Here is a 17,264-nt window from a genome sequence, read left to right on the forward strand (position 1 = left end):
CAGCCTAGGGAGCAGCATGAAGCATCATTAGAATACTATAGCTGCTACTGAAGAGTTCTATTGAATCTCCAAGTGCTGAGCTCATCCGGATCCCATAATTTCACTTTGCTACAGCCCTAGTTAGCAGGTTTGGTGTTCATTTAAGCAGTAAAGATTTGTAGATAAAAAAAAATGTAATAAAAAAAAAGACTTACCATAGCAATCCATGGATTCCAGAAAGTGAACGCCAACATGAGGTGAGCAGCAAGAGTGGCCACAACGGCAATCATCACCCAAATGATGTTTTTCCCTACCCGATCAACTAAAAATCCAAATAATGGAGACAGTGGTGCGGAGATGATGTAGACCACACTATAAATGGGAGAAAGAAGAGAACATTATGTGTAGAGCTGTTTAATGTGTAGCTTGCATAACTACAGTATTAAAGTAAGGAGGGGATTCTCTTGAACATAAGCCTTCCTATGAAGAACTCCCACAGTAGCTGTAGCGCATTAGCATACCTGTTTATTGCTCCAGCTTGGAGGGGAGAAAACTGAAATTTCTCAATGAAGAAAACCCTGAGAATACACAATAGTAGAATCACAAAGCAGTAGTCACAAGTTGTAACTTTACATTAGCTAGTATACAGCATTAATGACCATTGTGAAATCCAAACCCATCCATAGATTACAGCCCAGTAGATGCATAATCTACATCCATCGTTTAACAATTCTGAAAAGGTTGCATTGATTGTCTAGAAAGCGCTGACTAAACAAAATGCCGGCCTTGGATTTCTGCTTGTGTAGATCCAAAATCAAAGACACGGTTTTAGTTAGATCAAACGGTCATCTAGAGTATGGCGGAAGTTCACTAGTGTGGAGTAAGAACAGTAAGCAAAGTACCAGAAGCAGGACACCATGATACTGCTGTAGAGACACCAGAAGCCCAGAGAACGCACTTGGAAGAACACTAAACTGATTAATATCTCAGCTCATGCAACAAAGGAATATGGACTGGTAGAAATTGCATTTACTCAGGTAGGTGATCGTTAACTTTATTTTAAAGAAATCTTAAATTTGGAAAAACTCTTCTATATGGATCTGAAAATGGAATACAACAAAACATTTATAAAAATAACCAAGTATTGTATACTTACTTTCCAAGTCCAATGAAAGGAAACACGGCTACATAGTAAAAAACGCATACTAAAAATATCAGCCAGAGACTGAGAGAAAAGTCCTTGACATCAGTAAGCTTGATGACTTCCCCTGAAAACAGACAGATAAAGGAAGGACAGATTTATACATTACACTGTAATCCATTCCCAAATACTTCTGTTGGGAATTAGTTAAAACTAAAATTTAAGGAAAGAGGTAATAAAATGCTATCACAAATACACTTTGCACAGTACTTATATCTGACACATGTTAAACAGAGTAACGGATTCCCTACCCGTTTTTCCCTGTTCTTTGTTTAATATTTTTTCTGCTCGTCTGTCCAGGTAACCAAGAACGAAGGCACATATCAAGGAAAACAGGCACGTTACTGAGCCTACAAGACAGAATAACGCAGGACATACTATATGAATACTAATGAAATGGCAAAAGCAATAAGAATCCAGTTACACAGTCTGTGCCGCTTAACCCTTTGAGTGCCAAGTAAATTTGTCAAAATAGGTATCAAAATTGACAAGCAAACATTTTATTCATCATAATGACCTGTAATGTTTACCTTATATAGGAAATAAGCTTCTTTTTTTTTTTTCACAACATTTTTTATTTGAATTTATATAACAAATGTGAGCAATGCTGACAATTTTAGCAGATATTTCGAACATCTCACACGGATCTTGGCACTCAAAGGGTTAAACAAACCCTAGATTAGTAATAAACCTAGAAATGAACAACTTACCTACCTGGAGTTTGTTTTCCCCCGTGACTAGAAGTAAGAAGCAGCTCTTACAACATACCCTAAACTACACACCTTAGAACAGGCTTGTCCAAACTATGGTCGTCCAGCTGTTGTGAAACTACAAGTCCTATCATGCCTTGCCACAGTTTTGCTATTAGGGGATGTTAAAACTATGGCAAGGCATGCTGGGATGTGTAGTTGCACAACAGCTGGTGGGCCACAGTTTGGACATGCCTGTCTTAGAAGCATCTGCACAGTGATGTAAAGTTCTGTAGCTACACCCTTCAGAAGAGTAACATTACTCATCATAACATACTGTATGTGTGTTATGTCACGGAAGAGGCATTTGCTGGCACAGTGTCAGACTGGGACATGGAGAGCCCACTTGGGTAATGTACCAGGTTAATAACAGCAATGCACTGTAGAAGATACACCATAGTAAGGTAACATGTATAGAGTACAGTATAACTAAAATGCATGGTTTGAAACCCGATTCCTAGAGGCGATACGGAAATATCAGTGGGTTCCCCTGGGGCAAGACAGGAGATAAAGCTCCCCACTAGCACCCCTAAGTTGTGTGATAAAAGTCCAATCAGATCTCCGAGGCAACTGGCAGCAAGAGAGGCAGGTCTTACAATGTGACAGGGATTCAGCCAGCTTCTGCATCAAGACTGCTCATCTCATAGGACATCACACATCATCAGTTAACGTGAATAACACCTAGGGCAGGCATGTCCAACCTGCGGCCCTCCAGCCGTTGTGAAACTACAAGTCCCATCATGCCTTGCCACAATTTTTCTATTAGATAATGCTAAAACTATGGCAACGCATGCTGGGAGGTGTAGTTTCAAAACGGCTGGAGGGCCACAGTTTGGCCATGCCTGACCTAGGGTATTAGTATAGTAAGTTATAGAGATACGGAACAGCTTGCTTTCTCAGGTTTATGATAACTATGATATTGCTGTACAGTTATTAGGTTCCGAACCTTAGAAGTGTTACTTATATGAACAAGCCACAATGAGTGTATGTATATCCAAGGCTCCTCCTAAATACCAGGCAGAAATGTACAAAAACAATATGGAGATCATTTTCAGTGTAATCAAAACTACCGTATGAGTTTTCTTTGTATTAAATACTGAATGGAAACATAGTGGAAAGCAATCATACAGATGGATTCTCTAAGTTACATTGCAATTCATAGTTACCAATCATGAGGGTTACACCAAGTGTAGTGTAGCCTGCCGCCCCCATAGCATCCTTTATCCGTGCGTACACCAGCCCCATGACATTCATATTCACTGTACTGCCCTAAAATTAGAAACATATCAGTCACCCTGCTTCTGGAAAATCTAACAACCAGATGACCAGTACATGATACATACATATATATGCACACATCTACACAGATATACACATACAGGGAACACAGGATATAAGACTTACAAAAGTAACAGGGAAGGTGGGCCCCATAGAACTGTATTCAGCATTACTCGGAGATTGATGTCCCTCAAAAATGTATATCAAGAGATAAAGTGCATCAAAGCCAATGTTTCAGAGTTCACAGACCCCTTTATCAAGGTGCAGAAACCACGACAAAGGGGTCTGTGAAAACTAGCTTTGATGCACATTATGTAAATATTATTTTTGAGTGATGTCAGTCTCCGAGTGCTGGAGAATACACAGAGGATATCTAGATCTATATCATCTGTCTATGTATCATATCATTGGGTTACAGGTCCATTGTAACTCACCACTCTCGCCATACTGAGCTGCAAGCCAAACACCAAGTTCAGTTCCTTCCCTTTAAACCAACTGACCGCATATGTATTCTGAGCAACAGCAAGGGATTCCCCTCCAATCCTGCATAAGAACAAGCATGATGTCAGCACATCCGTGTATACAATGATATAACACAAAGCCCGAGTGCAGAGTGTTAGGGGGCATACACACGTAGCGATTTTGTTCTCTTTCCTAAGTGATCTGACTAGATTGCTTATACAAAAACGTATTTATTTAGTTTGAATGTAAAATTAAACTGGAATCACTCATTGTCGCCGCAGTTTAACATCAACATAATCATCATGCACAAACTATTTTTTGGGTTTGTAAAGTATAAATGTTTCTGTAGGCTCAGTTGGCTGAAGAATTTTCAGGTATGACCTTCTTACTCACCCAAATACTAGTCGACCAACTTCCATTAGCCAGAAAGCATTAAATAAGGCTCCTGCTGCAAATATAACCTGAAAAACAAAATACATAAAATCCAACTGAAATCAATAATAAAAATAGAAGTTATTTCAATTCTAGATAATAAACAATATCCAAGTCCCGGGAACTAATTCAATGCCATCTCCCACACTGCTGTGTAAACCTTTGATATATCAGCAGTGCATTGGCATGTGTAAACACTCAATACATTTGTAAACAACATTGTTTACAGACATATTGGATTGGTGTTACAGCAGTGTCAAAAAATTGGCATGTCTGGCTGTGTGTACGAGTAAATGCTAATTCAAAAGCCCATACACACAGAGTGATCCGTTCTTCATTTCTAAGCAATCTAGACAGATAGCTTTGAAATGGGGCTGTAATCGCCTTGTGTGTATGGCTCAAAGTATTATTGCAACAATAAGTATTTAACAGGTTAAAAGACAACTAGAATAAGTTACATAAAACAGTCGCACATGTGACATAATAGCATGGCACTTACCTGACCCGCACACACAAACAGGCTAAATATTATAGTTCCCAACCTGGGAAGAGAGGAACAAAAGCAACGTTATTTCATGTAAAGGTCAGCTTTTTTTATTTTATTTTTTAATATATAACTGAAGAGAATAAATGGTACAGAAGGTGCACGATGCAAATCATTGTAAACTATAATCTAAGTAAATGTGATTTAAAATCAAAACTATTATCAATAATCAGATATTTTATTCTGATAGGACTTAAAGGGTAGCTAAAGCTAAATTACAGGCTGATCCAAAATAAAAACTGCATCTCAAAACACCAACTAAAATAGAATAGGCTAGGTTCTGACAGTATATGTTATCTGCCTAAAAGTCACTACAAGCTACTGCTCTTTGGTATCCTCCACCAAATGGTTACATGTAGAACTGGTTGGAGCTGCGGCCAAAGACAATGTATGGTCCAAGTAGAAGGGACAGAGAAGAATGGTCTTTTTTTGTTGGCGCACAGAGGTAAATTTAAGAAATAGATTTTTAATAATAATAATAATTTTATTTATATAGCGCTCTTTCTCCAATAGGACTCAAGGCGCTTAACAGATAGAATGCATGTAATACAGTACAGAAAAGCTTTTCATAAACAATACTTAAGGGACTGAAGGAAATGCTTGAGTAAATAGGAAAGTCTTGAGTCTCTTTTTGAAGCATTCTAGAGTGGGGGGGGTCTCTCGAACTGTGCAGGGAAGTGAGTTCCATAAAGTCGGAGCTGAATGGCTAAAAGCTCAACCCCCAGATGAATTACGGGAGATCCTAGGTACTGCTAAAAGTACTTCATCTACAGACCGCAGTAATCGGGTGGGATAGTATGGAATCAGAAACTGCTTCAGGTACCTTGGGCCTTGGACATGTAGGGCTTTGAAGTGCAGTAGATTGATCTTGAAAATGATTCGCCATTTTATTGGCAGCCAGTGAAGGGAGTAGAGAATGTGAGTAATGTGGCTAGAATGGGGCTGGTTAGTTAACAGCCTGGCAGCTGTGTTTTGTACCAGCTGTAATCGGTGCTGTTCTTTTGCTGGTAGACCAAGGTAAAGGGCATTGCAGTAATCCAAACAAGATGATACAAATGCATGTATGACTTTTGGCAGGTCTTCAGATGGGATTAAGTGTTTGATTCTGGCTATGTTCCTCAGATGAAAGAATGAGGATTTGATTGTGGCTGATATCTGATGTTTAAGTGTCAATCCACCATCTAGTACCACACCAAGATTCCGCACTTGATCAGAGTTTTGTAATTCTGTACCTCCAAGCGTCAGTCCAGTTGGGTGGCTATGCTGCAGTCTTGTCCTTTGATGTTGAGGTCCAATCATAAGGACCTCTGTTTTATCAGGATTCAGTCTAAGCCAACTGGCACTCATCCATTCCTGGAGCTCAGCTAGATAGCCATTTAGGGTTGCTATTGGGTTTACAGTGTCTGGAGCAAAGAACAAGTACAGCTGTGTGTCATCTGCATAGCAGTGGTAGACAAGGCTATGGCGCCTAATTATTTCACCCAGTGGCAGCATGTACACTGCAAAAAGCATGGGGGAGAATATAGAACCTTGTGGGGGGGATGCAGTTAAAATCCCGGCGGTCGGGATCCTGGCGTTCAGAATCCCGACGCCGGAATCCAGACACATTCTCCCTCCGTGGGTGTCCACGACACCCCTGGAGGGAGAATAAATTAGTGTACCGAGCGTAGCGAGGCACCGGGCCCGCTGCGTGGCGAGCGCAGCGAGCCCGCAAGGGGGGGCGATCCACGTCCCCCCTTGTCGGGATTTTGGCTGTCGGGATTCCGGCGTCGGGATTCTGAACGCCGGGATTCTGAACGCCGGGATTCAGTACTGAATCCTTTGTGGGACACCGCATGGCAATGGAACGGATGAAGATGAGTATACTCCAGAAACTCTCTGTGACCGGCCAGTGAGAAATGATTTAAACCAGCTTAGTACTGTGCCATCCAGTCCACAGAAATTTTTTAGGCGTTCAATCAGAAGCCCATGGTCCACAGTATCAAATGCTGCAGAGAGATCCAGAAGGATTAAGACTGAACAGTCACCTCTGTCTCTTGCCATCAGAAGATCGTTTAGCACATATACCAGGGCTGTTTCAGTGCTATGTCTTCTCCTGAATCCTGATTGGAATGGATCATACATATCACGAGATATCAGGCAGGTTTCTAGTTGATTTGCAACCACTTTTTCAATGACTTTTCCTAGAAAAGGAAGGTTTGATACCGGTCTGTAGTTGCTCATGCAGTCTGGATCTAAATTGGGTTTTTTAAGAAGAGGTCTAACAATTGCTTCCTTTAGAGGTTGAGGAAAAATTCCTGTCTGCAGAGAGCACTGAACAATTTTTGCAAAGAGAGGGCCAATTATATCCATGCACCCTATTAGGAGCTTGGTTGGGGCAGGGTCCAGATCACAGGTAGTGGGACGCAAAATCTGGACAATTTCAGCAATGTCCTTTACATCCATTGGGTCAAAGCTGGTCCATGAGGATAGGTGGCTTACATTGTCAGGCTTGGTAGTTTGGCACTCATCTGACGGAACTGTGGAGATTCCAGCCCTGATGGTGGATATTTTATCTGAGAAGAATTTTGCAAACTCATTACATCTTGCCTGGGAGAGTGTTTCATCAGGCTGCAGGCATGCAAAGCATTTCCACTGTGCGGAAAAGTTGAGCAGGCCTATTGTTTGCTGCCATGATCTCAGATGATAGGAACTCTGACTTCTTACGGGTTATTGTTGATTGATATTCCTCAATATGCTTTGTTAGTTTTATCTTGTCCTCCAAAAGGTTAGTCTTCCGTCTTTCAATTCAACGCCCCCTTTTCTTGAGCTCATTAAGACTGCTGTCAAACCAGGGAGCTTGACGATGTGGTTTTAGACGTTGTACCCGCGCTGGGGCTATATCATCAATTGCAGCCATTATATCCCTATTATAGTTATGGACTAGGGAACAGGGATCTTCACAAGCTCCCAGTAATGCAGAGAGATCCAGATTTGCTGCAAGAGCCTGTGGAGTCATACCCCTTCTTGGACGATACCTGGTCAGCTCCATTGGCACAGATCTATTTTGAGGGGTTGCAATTGAGAACAAAAGGGAGTGGTGGTCTGACCACGTGACTGGGTTTATTTTTAGGTCAGTGATTTGTAATCCAATCTGAAAGACAAGATCTAGCGTGTGACCACTTTTATGTGTGGCAGAAGGAACGATTTGTGTGAAGCCCATGCCATTCATTGTGCACAGAAGGTCTTGGCCAAGGTGTGAGAGCTCGTCATCAACCCATGCATTTAAGTCCCCGAGGATGAGCCATCTTTTAAAAATTAACACTTTATTATGTATTCTTAAAAACTGTCAAACGTGAAATATCTGTATATTCCATACAAATAAACAAACAATTGTGTTTAATAAAAACAACGGTGTCCTTGTGTCTAATTTGTCATTAACGCTGTGGAGTTTTTGAATATTGTCTGTACTTCAAATTTTAAAGTTCCAGGGAATTTTATGAGAGGGCAAACACTGTACAACTATTGGTACAGGAGGGTGATGAGTGCTGCTTCTCAAATATATGTCCTTAGCATTAGATATTTCATATGGTATATCCACAGTTCGCTACAATTTATATAATTAGCCCCTTTTAATTTCTGGGCAGGTAGCAAGGACTGAATTTTTTGCAACTATTTATGTGTGGACCTCATAGGAGTGATTCATTGACTGGTTCGATTTTATATAGTATCTCCACAGTTCGCTACAATTTGTAAAATTAGCCACTTCATTTTCTAGGCATGTAGCAAAAAGTGGATTATTGTAACGGTCTATCTGTAGAGCTCCTTAGCTGGTTCTGTGCCCATACAAATTTTCATACAATTGTCATGCATTGATTTGTTGCATCTCCTTGTATATAAGGATCCCTGAATATATTTTTCGAAATACTCTAAATAAAGTATTGGGTGATTAATTGGTTTATAATGTATACTACCTCTTTTTCAAAACCGCTTAAAAATCTCTTAAAGTATCTTGATAAAGGAACCTCGTGGATTTGAAATGTTGGTAGATCAAAACTGCCTGATGGGTATTTGAGTACCGCCGCATCCCCTCATGCTGCATATTATTATTTCCATATATTTTTTATACAGATGGAGCCCCTCTCTTCTTTGCCCAGTTCTCGCCAGAACGTCCCCGCTGGCGAGAGCCGGCGGAGGGGGACTCCGTTAAACTGGGATGCGCAGTCTCTCGACGGCAGGGCAGCGGGTCACTGCCAGTCTCCGCTTCAGGGAGATGGGCAGGGTTGGGGGGGGGGGGGGGGGGCGGGCGGCGATGGAGACCTTTGATGGCGGGGAGGGAGGAGGCGGACAGCTTCGTCACCCTGGGCGCAGGAGCGTCTCGTGGTGGGAGCTAGCAACAGAAGCTCCAGCCCCTGCAAGAGCGAGAGACGCTCCATCTGTACATGATCCATTCATGTTTTAACCGGTTACTTCTTTATCTATGTTAACAGCGGTCTTCCTGTATTTATTTGTTGTTTAGAATTATGTATTTTACAGTTTTAGTAATAGCTATTGTGTCCTTGTATCCTACAATAGTGCTTGCTTCCCCTTTTATTTTAAGAGCAAACAATGCAGCTTATTTCTACAGAAAACATTTTCCTGTTACATACCGAATGCCAAATAGACGGTCAATGAGAAATCCTCCAAAGAAGCAAAGAACTACATTAGGCCAGGAATAAAATGCATACAGCTGCATGAAATTTGCTGTATTCACCTTCATGTCCTGTAGGGGAAATTCAAATACATTAACTTAAGTGTTATTAATACGCAGTAAAACAGATGTGAGGTGATTCATTCCAAAGATTTCACTGCCAAATTTCAGGCTGGCATAATTCTGTAAAGTTTTACTTCTTCTATGCAAACAGATTTAGTGTAAAGAATAAGAGGATTTTGGTACTTACCGGTAAATCCATTTCTCTGAGATCAGCAGGGACCACTGGAATCACATCGGGTATTAAAGCTGGGAATGCTGGGAGCTAGGCACTTCTTAATATTAATTAGGGGATACTGGCTCCTCCCCTCTAAGACCCACAATCCCCCAGTGAGGAAATTGGCCCACCAGAGGAAAGGGTTACAGAAAACTATAAACAACATAACCATACATACAACACGCGGGTACCGGACCGGGCCGCAACAGCAACCACAACAGGCAGAATCCAACAGCCGGGCGGGTGTCCAGTGGTCCCTGCTGATCTCAGAGAAATGGATTTACCGGTAAGTACCAAAATCCTCTTTTCTCTGACATGCAGCAGGGACCACTGGAATCACATCGGGGAGGTTTCAAAGACCAAGCCCCGGGAGGGAGAGTGCTGAGGATTCTGTAGAACCAGACGACCAAAAGTTGAAGCCGAAGCTGCAAAGGTATCGAACTGGTAAAATCTTACAAACGTGTTCTGAGACGACCAAGTGGCCGCTCTGCAAAGTTGAGAGATAGAAGCCCCTCTCTCAGCGGCCCACGACGTACTCACTGATCTGGTAGAGTGCGCCGTCAGGGAGACAGGAGGCACCTGTCCCGCATGAAGATAAGCACTACGGATCGTCCACTTGATCCATCGTGCAATTGTCTGTTTTGACGCAGGCCACCCCCTGCGGAAAGCGTCATAGAGTACAAATAAGGAATCTGATTTGCGTATAGACCTGGTTCTCTTGACGTAAATCCGAAGAGCCCTGACCACATCCAAAGAGGATTGTTCCGGAGAATCTCCCTGGAAGGCCGGAACCACAATAGGCTGGTTAATGTGGTATGAGGATACCACCTTCGGAAGGAACCCGGCCTGAGTACGCAGTTCTGCTCTGTCCTCGTGGAAAATTAAATAAGGAGGCTTACAGGACAGAGCACTCAGCTCCGAAACCCGGCGAGCTGAGGCAAGGGCTAGCAAAACTACTGTTTTCCAGCACAAGAACTTCAGTTCCACTCTGTTCAGTGGCTCAAAGGTCTCAGACCTCAAGAAGGCTAGTACCAAATCCAGATCCCAAGGAGCTGTGGGAGGTACGAAGGGAGGCTGGACTCAAGAACCCCCTGAAAAAATGTCTGTACCTCAGGCATGAGGGCTAATCTCTTCTGAAAAAGGACAGACAAGGCTGAGACCTGGACCTTAAGAGAACCCAGTCTCAGACCCCCGTCCAACCCTCTCTGTAAGAACAATAGAAGGCGGGACAATTTGAAGACTCGGAATGGCCAGCCCTTGGACTCGCACCAGCCCGCATATGAGCGCCATATTCTGTGATAATGCGTTGCTGAGGCCGGCTTTCGGGCCCCTAACATCGTTGGGATTACCGCTCTTGGAATTCCCCTCTCCCGCAAGACCTCGGTCTCAACAGCCACGCCGTCAAATGTAGCTGTGGCAGATTCTGATGAAGGAAGGGTCCTTGAAGGAGCAGATCCGGTCTGAGGGGCAATCGAACTGGCTCGTCTGCCAGTAACCTCTGGATGTCTGAGAACCACGTTCTGCGAGGCCACCAGGGCGCTATGAGAATAGCCTGCACTGGTTCCCTCTTGAGCCTCTTCAGTACCTGGCCCAGAAGTGGAAGTGGAGGGAACAGGTAGACGAAACTGAACTCCCACGGAGCTGACAGAGCGTCTGCCGCTATGGCCTGAGGGTCTCTTGTACGTGCCACGTATGCTGGTAGCTGGTGGTTCTTCTGAGACGCCATCAGGTCCACCTCGGGAACTCCCCACCTGTCGGTGAGCTCCCGAAACACCTCGGGGTTGAGAGACCACTCGCCTGGGTGTAGGTCCTCCCTGCTGAGGAAATCGGCCTCTAGATTTTCCCGGCCTGGAAGGAATACCGCCAGCAGAATTACTACTGACCGTTCCGCCCACTGAAGAATCTTCCTTACTTCCTTCATGGCCATGCTGCTTCTCGTGCCGCCCTGCCTGTTCACATAGGCGACTGCCGTGGCATTGTCCGACCTTATCTTTATGTGTTGACCCTGAAGAAACTCCTGAGCCTCCAGCAGAGCATTGTATATGGCTCTGATCTCCAACACATTGATGGACAAGCGACTCTCCTGCAGGTCCCACCTGCCCTGGAGACAGAGGTGAAGCACTACGGCACCCCAGCCGCGGAGGCTTGCGTCCGTCGTCAAGACAATCCAGTCCTGGACTGCAAACCGACGACCCTCTATCAAGTTCTTTCTGTGTCGCCACCACAGTAGTGAATGTCTCGCCTCGGCCGACAAGTGGATCCTTCTGTGAAGATTCAGGTGCGAGCCCGCACCCTTTCTGAGAAGATCCCACTGAAACGGTCTTGAGTGGAAACGTCCCCACGTCAGAGCTGGGAAGGCTGCCACCATCTTCCCCAGAAGTTGCGTGCACAGATGGAGGCTGATCTTCTGTGGAAGTAAGATCCTCTGAACTAGGAGCAAAATCGCCTGGACCTTGTCTTCCGGCAGGAAGACCCTCAGAGCCTCTGTGTCTAGCCAAAGACCTAGGAACAAGATCCTCCTGGATGGGACTAGAGAAGATTTCTTGAAATTCATTATCCACCCCAGGCTGGTGAGCGTCTGAGTAGGTAACCTTGCATGACTCTCCAGTAGCTCCCTCGTTGGAGCCTTGATTAGGAGATCGTCACCCCCTGACATCTGAGGTATGCAATGGCTACTGATAGAGTCTTTGTGAACACTCTGGGAGCTGACGATAATCCGAAGGGCAGAGCCCTGAACTGAAAATGATCCCGACCTATGGCAAAACGGAGAAAGGCCTGGTGAGAGATCCAAATCGGGATGTGTAGGTAAGCATCCTTGATATCCAAGGATATCATGTACTCCCCTGGTTCCAATGAAGCAATCACTGAGTGGATTGATTCCATCTTGAATGGTTGATATGAGACTAACAGATTCAAAGGCTTTAGGTTGAGAATGGGCCTGACTGACCCATCCGGTTTGGGAACTACAAAGAGGGTTGAGTAGTACCCTGTGTTCCTCTGAGCTGCTGGGACTGGCATGATGACCTGAGCCTCCAGCAAGATCCGAATGGCCTCTAGCAGGCTCGTTCTCTTTTCCTGAGATGTTGGTAGAGCCGTTGTGAAGAGCCGTACCGGAGGAGTGGCCTCGAACTGAATACGGTACCCCTCTGAAACTACCCTGCGAACCCAAGGATCCTCCGAAAGGGAGAACCATTGGGTTCCGAAGGCCAACAGACGGGCACCTACCGGTAAACTGCTGACGGAAGCTGGTAAACCGTCATGCCACCGGCTTCTGCTGGGGCTTAGGTTCCTGGACTCTTGGAGCAGCCTGAGGACGGGCTCTGGCTCTGGAACCTCTGGATGACTGGAAGCCTCTTCCTCTGCCCCGGAAGGAGCGCTGAGTCCGAAAGGACTGAAAAGACGGACCTGCGAACTGTCGTCTAGGAGGGGGAGGAGCTGCAGACGGTAGGAAAGCCGGCTTCCCCCCCGTTGCTTGTGAGATCCATTTATCTAATTCAGGACCGAAGAGGATGTCCCCAGAAAAGGGAAGACCCTCCACAGCCCTCTTAGATTCCGCGTCCGCCTGCCAAGAGCGAAGCCAGAGGGCTCGCCGCGCAGAAATGGCGCTTGCTGAGATTCTAGAAGAGATCAAGGATACATCCTTAGCCGCCTCTCCTAAAAACATAGCAGACTCCCTAATGTGTTCTGCTAAGCAGCGTATCTCATCCATAGGCATACCTGCCTCCAATCCCTCGATGATTAACTCCGCCCATTTGACATTTGCCCTATTGACCCAGGCCGAAACTATTGCCGGTCTGAGCCGAGTCCCTGCTGCTACATAAATGGCCTTGAGAGTGGCCTCCATTTTTCTATCAGAGGGATCCTTCAAGGCGGAAGCCCCCGGGACTGGCAGTGTCGTCTTTTTGGACAGCCGGGAAACTGAGGTGTCCACTGGAGGCGGAGTCTCCCACTTGCTTAGGGCGGCTGGCTCAAAGGGATACAGAGAAATAAAACGTCTGGGAATCTGGAACCGTTTGTCCGGGTTCTTCCATGCTGCCACAAGCTGATCCTGATTTGGGCAGGGAAAGACTACTGATGCTTTCTGAACCCCACCAAACAGATCAAATTCCTGAGGCTCTGGTCTGGGATCCTCCGGTAAACGAAGAACTTCCTTTACCGCCATAATAAGAGCCTCAGGATGTCATTCCTGAGGTTCTCCCTCAGGAATGACATCCTGAACCTCTTCCCATTCACCATCCTCCATTTCGTGAAATGGATCCTGTTACTCCTCTAAATCATCCTCCACAATAATAGCCTGATAAGGTCGCTTATTGCTGGATGTGGAAGGCCTCTCTGGTCTGTTCATGGAGCTAGCTAACCCCTCCACAGACCTTGCTAGGGCTGTAGCCCATGAAGGCTCAGCTCTGCGAGCCAGCGCCAACTCAGAAGTGAGTTTTGACATAGTTCCCACTAAGGTTGAGGCCCACTGGGGCGCCTGAGACCCCGCCAGTGATGCAGATTCAGCACCTGAACATGACTGACAAACAGTGGCATTACCCTCAGCTGTGTATTGAGAAAACTTTGCTGTGCAAACAGTACAAGCGAAAACCTTCTGAGAGGCTTTGGACTTGCCCGTCATGATCCCTGCTCGCCCGGTCCAATACAGCGTGCGATACAGAAACTTACACACACACACACACTGAGTACAGATACACCTCTCACAAGCCAAAAACCTCAGGGTTCCGTGAGACCTGGAGGAGAATGAGCCCTGTTACACCAAGACCAAAACAGCGCAACACGCTGTGTCAGTGATAAACCTCTTTCAGAGCCTTCTAAGCTGCAGTCACCTGTGAACAGGAAAGAGTCAGCCTTACTGTGTATCTGCGTAATGGCCGCGCCATGCCCGCCTCAAGCGTGTCCCCTCTCCCTTTTACCTAGCCAGCGTGTGCAGACCTGACAGCGCCCAGAGCCACCCGCTTGGTAGCGCTCCTCCGTGTAACGGCACCGGCACTTAGATCTGCCGCGTGAGACCTGTACACGAGGACGCGCCGTTTGTCAAGATGGCGGCGCCTCACAGCGCTGCAGGGAACCGCGTACAGCGCGGCAGACGGGGAGCAGGGGACGGCGTGTGGAAAGAGCGCTCAGCGCCTACTCACCACCGGAGGCTTCCACGTCGTGACTGGCGTCCCCTTTGCTGGAGGGGCGGCAGGAGCACGGAACTCGTGCAGGCAGGCACCTTTAGAGAGGTCCTGACTGACGACCTGGATCTCCAGGGGCGCTGAATACCCGGACCCACACCTTTCAATAGGTGGGGAAGGGATTCACAACTACTACCAAGTAAAAAGTACTTGTAAAAAAATATATCTAGCAAAAAGCTTGAAAAAAGTGCAGGAGCAGAAAAACTGTGACCTAACTCCCTGGCACAATTTTCTCACTGGGGGATTGTGGGTCTTAGAGGGGAGGAGCCAGTATCCCCTAATTAATATTAAGAAGTGCCTAGCTCCCAGCATTCCCAGCTCTAATACCCGATGTGATTCCAGTGGTCCCTGCTGCATGTCAGAGAAAAATAATTTTATGTGATTTGAAGCAAAACAGAAATGAAATATGCTCACACTCTGGCATCAGCTGCATGGCAATTATAACGTCATTTATATATACACAAAACAGAAAGACATTATGGTACTTGTGTATTTTGGCGGCGCCCATCGCATCGCATACCATAACGCATGCGATGGTATGCGATGCGACGCAATTTCGTTGGTTAGTGTACGATGGCATACAATTTTCAAATTGTATGCCATTGTACATGGCATACAATGCCATACGATGCGATGCGATTAAACATTGTATAAGCACCCTAATGGGTGCTTACAATGTTAAATGCACCCCCACGCCACCCCCCCCACTATAAACGTGAACCCAAAGCGTGGCGAGCGCAGCGGTACGCGTCCTACGACCTTTTCATACCCCCACTATCCACGTCGGCGTGGAGTTAAGAACAGATTAGTGTGGCGAGCGCAGCGAGCCACCGAGCCCCGCGAGGGGACGCGGATACCTGTGAAGCCCGCGAAGGGACGCGTTTACCTGTGAAGGTATCCGCGTCCCTTCGCCACACTAATCTATTCTCAACTCCACGCCGACGTGGATAGTGGGGGTATGAAAAGGTTGTAGGACGCGTACCGCCGCCGCTCGCCACGCTTCAGGTTCACGTTTATAGTGGGGGGGTGGCGTGGGGGTGCATTTAACATTGTAAGCACCCATTAGGGTGCTTATACGATTTTTAATCGTATAGGGGGTCAAAACGCATCGCATGCCATCGTGTACATGGCATGCGATGCGTTCATCGTACTATGTACATCGGGGGCGCCGCTATAATACACAAGTACCGACATTATTATTTACGTAAACAGTAATATACTACAAATCTGTGTCTCCAGCAAATCAAAGCATGGGGATTTAGTTTACATTTTGTCAAAACATTTAAGGTTACAGCCCTTTACCAAAGGGACCTCAATCATTTGCAAGTCCCTACACTAAAGGCCCGCGCACACTACTGCTACTTCTCAGAGCAGAGATGTCCCAGCCAATTCCCCTTGAACCACCCGAGATGCTTGATATGATATATTGTATGCGTTCCCATTCCCCGCTGCCGGTAGGATGTCGGAGGTGCAGCACATCCAAACTGACTCAGGACAGCACATCAGATGTCACTTTTGCGCACAATTTCTCCGCCCGATCAATCAGAATTGGGTCAAAACTGGCCAAATTGCACTAGTGTATGGCCAGCTTAAAATAAACTGTAAGCCCAGCACACCATTACATTGCAGTCAAATGCAATGACACAGACTATGCAGGGGTTGGTTTGTGAACCACAACCAACTAGGCTTACTATAGCCTTAAATGTAACCATAATAGCAGGAGGCAACATTCTGAAAAAAAAACAGAGTAAACAGCATAATGGGCCCTACGCATGGGCGATATAGTACGGATTCTTACCGTTAATACGCTTTCCTCTACTCCACCATGGCAGCTGTACTATGGGTTTTCCCCCTCATTAGGTAGATCTGGAAAGGAAAAAAAGACACAACACTGCCCCTATATAAGGACCGCCCCTACTGAGGCTCAGTGTCTTGATTATCAGCATTTATACGCTTTTACATAACATAACATAACACTTATATTGCTTCATATATCCCAAGGGAGGGAATAATGCTGCCATGGTGGAGTAGAGGAAAGCGTATTAACGGTAAGAATCCGTACTTTCCTCTACCTCCCCATGGCAGCTGTACTATGGGTAATACCATAGCAGTATAAAGAAAGAATTTTTTTGGGAGGGACCAAATAGAAGTAATATTACCTTTAGGGTGCAGGTTGACATCACCTACATAAAAGGCTACTTTGAAATTAAACGTCCTTCCCCTTTTAGGGTGAATTATAGTAATCTTTAGATTACTGCGCTTAGTATCTTCCTGCCCAGTTTTGCGTCACTGGAGGATTCGACATCCAAGCTGTAGTGTCTAGAAAAAGTATGTGCTGAGGCCCAACATGCTGCTTTGCATATTTCTTCAAGGGATGCTGCCCCTTTCCTGGCCCAGGAAGATCCAACTGCTCTAGTGGAGTGAGCCTTCAAGCTCTGTGGAACTTCCTTATTGTTCCTCCTATATGCATGTCTTAATCCATCTTGCGATGGTTGT

The 17,264-nt window shown here is 45.6% G+C and overlaps 1 protein-coding gene across 2 annotated transcripts in view; it reads right to left on the reverse strand.

Annotated features, from left to right (window-relative positions):
- The window catches only part of MFSD1 (major facilitator superfamily domain containing 1), a 46,698-nt gene that overhangs the window by 17,936 nt on the left and 11,498 nt on the right, over window positions 1–17,264 (reverse strand). For both annotated transcript variants that reach the window (XM_083177859.1, XM_083177860.1), the window contains exons 3-11: window positions 9,274–9,386; window positions 4,601–4,643; window positions 4,063–4,130; window positions 3,642–3,750; window positions 3,096–3,198; window positions 1,432–1,530; window positions 1,136–1,247; window positions 501–557; window positions 195–351 (exon numbers count right to left, since the gene is read on the reverse strand). In XM_083177859.1, the coding sequence (XP_083033985.1) occupies window positions 195–351; window positions 501–557; window positions 1,136–1,247; window positions 1,432–1,530; window positions 3,096–3,198; window positions 3,642–3,750; window positions 4,063–4,130; window positions 4,601–4,643; window positions 9,274–9,386 (861 nt within the window). The remainder of the gene's footprint in view (window positions 1–194; window positions 352–500; window positions 558–1,135; window positions 1,248–1,431; window positions 1,531–3,095; window positions 3,199–3,641; window positions 3,751–4,062; window positions 4,131–4,600; window positions 4,644–9,273; window positions 9,387–17,264) is intronic.

This window comes from Crinia signifera, chromosome 3, assembly GCF_055691185.1.
Source record: "Crinia signifera chromosome 3, ASM5569118v1, whole genome shotgun sequence".
Lineage (NCBI taxonomy): Eukaryota > Metazoa > Chordata > Amphibia > Anura > Myobatrachidae > Crinia > Crinia signifera.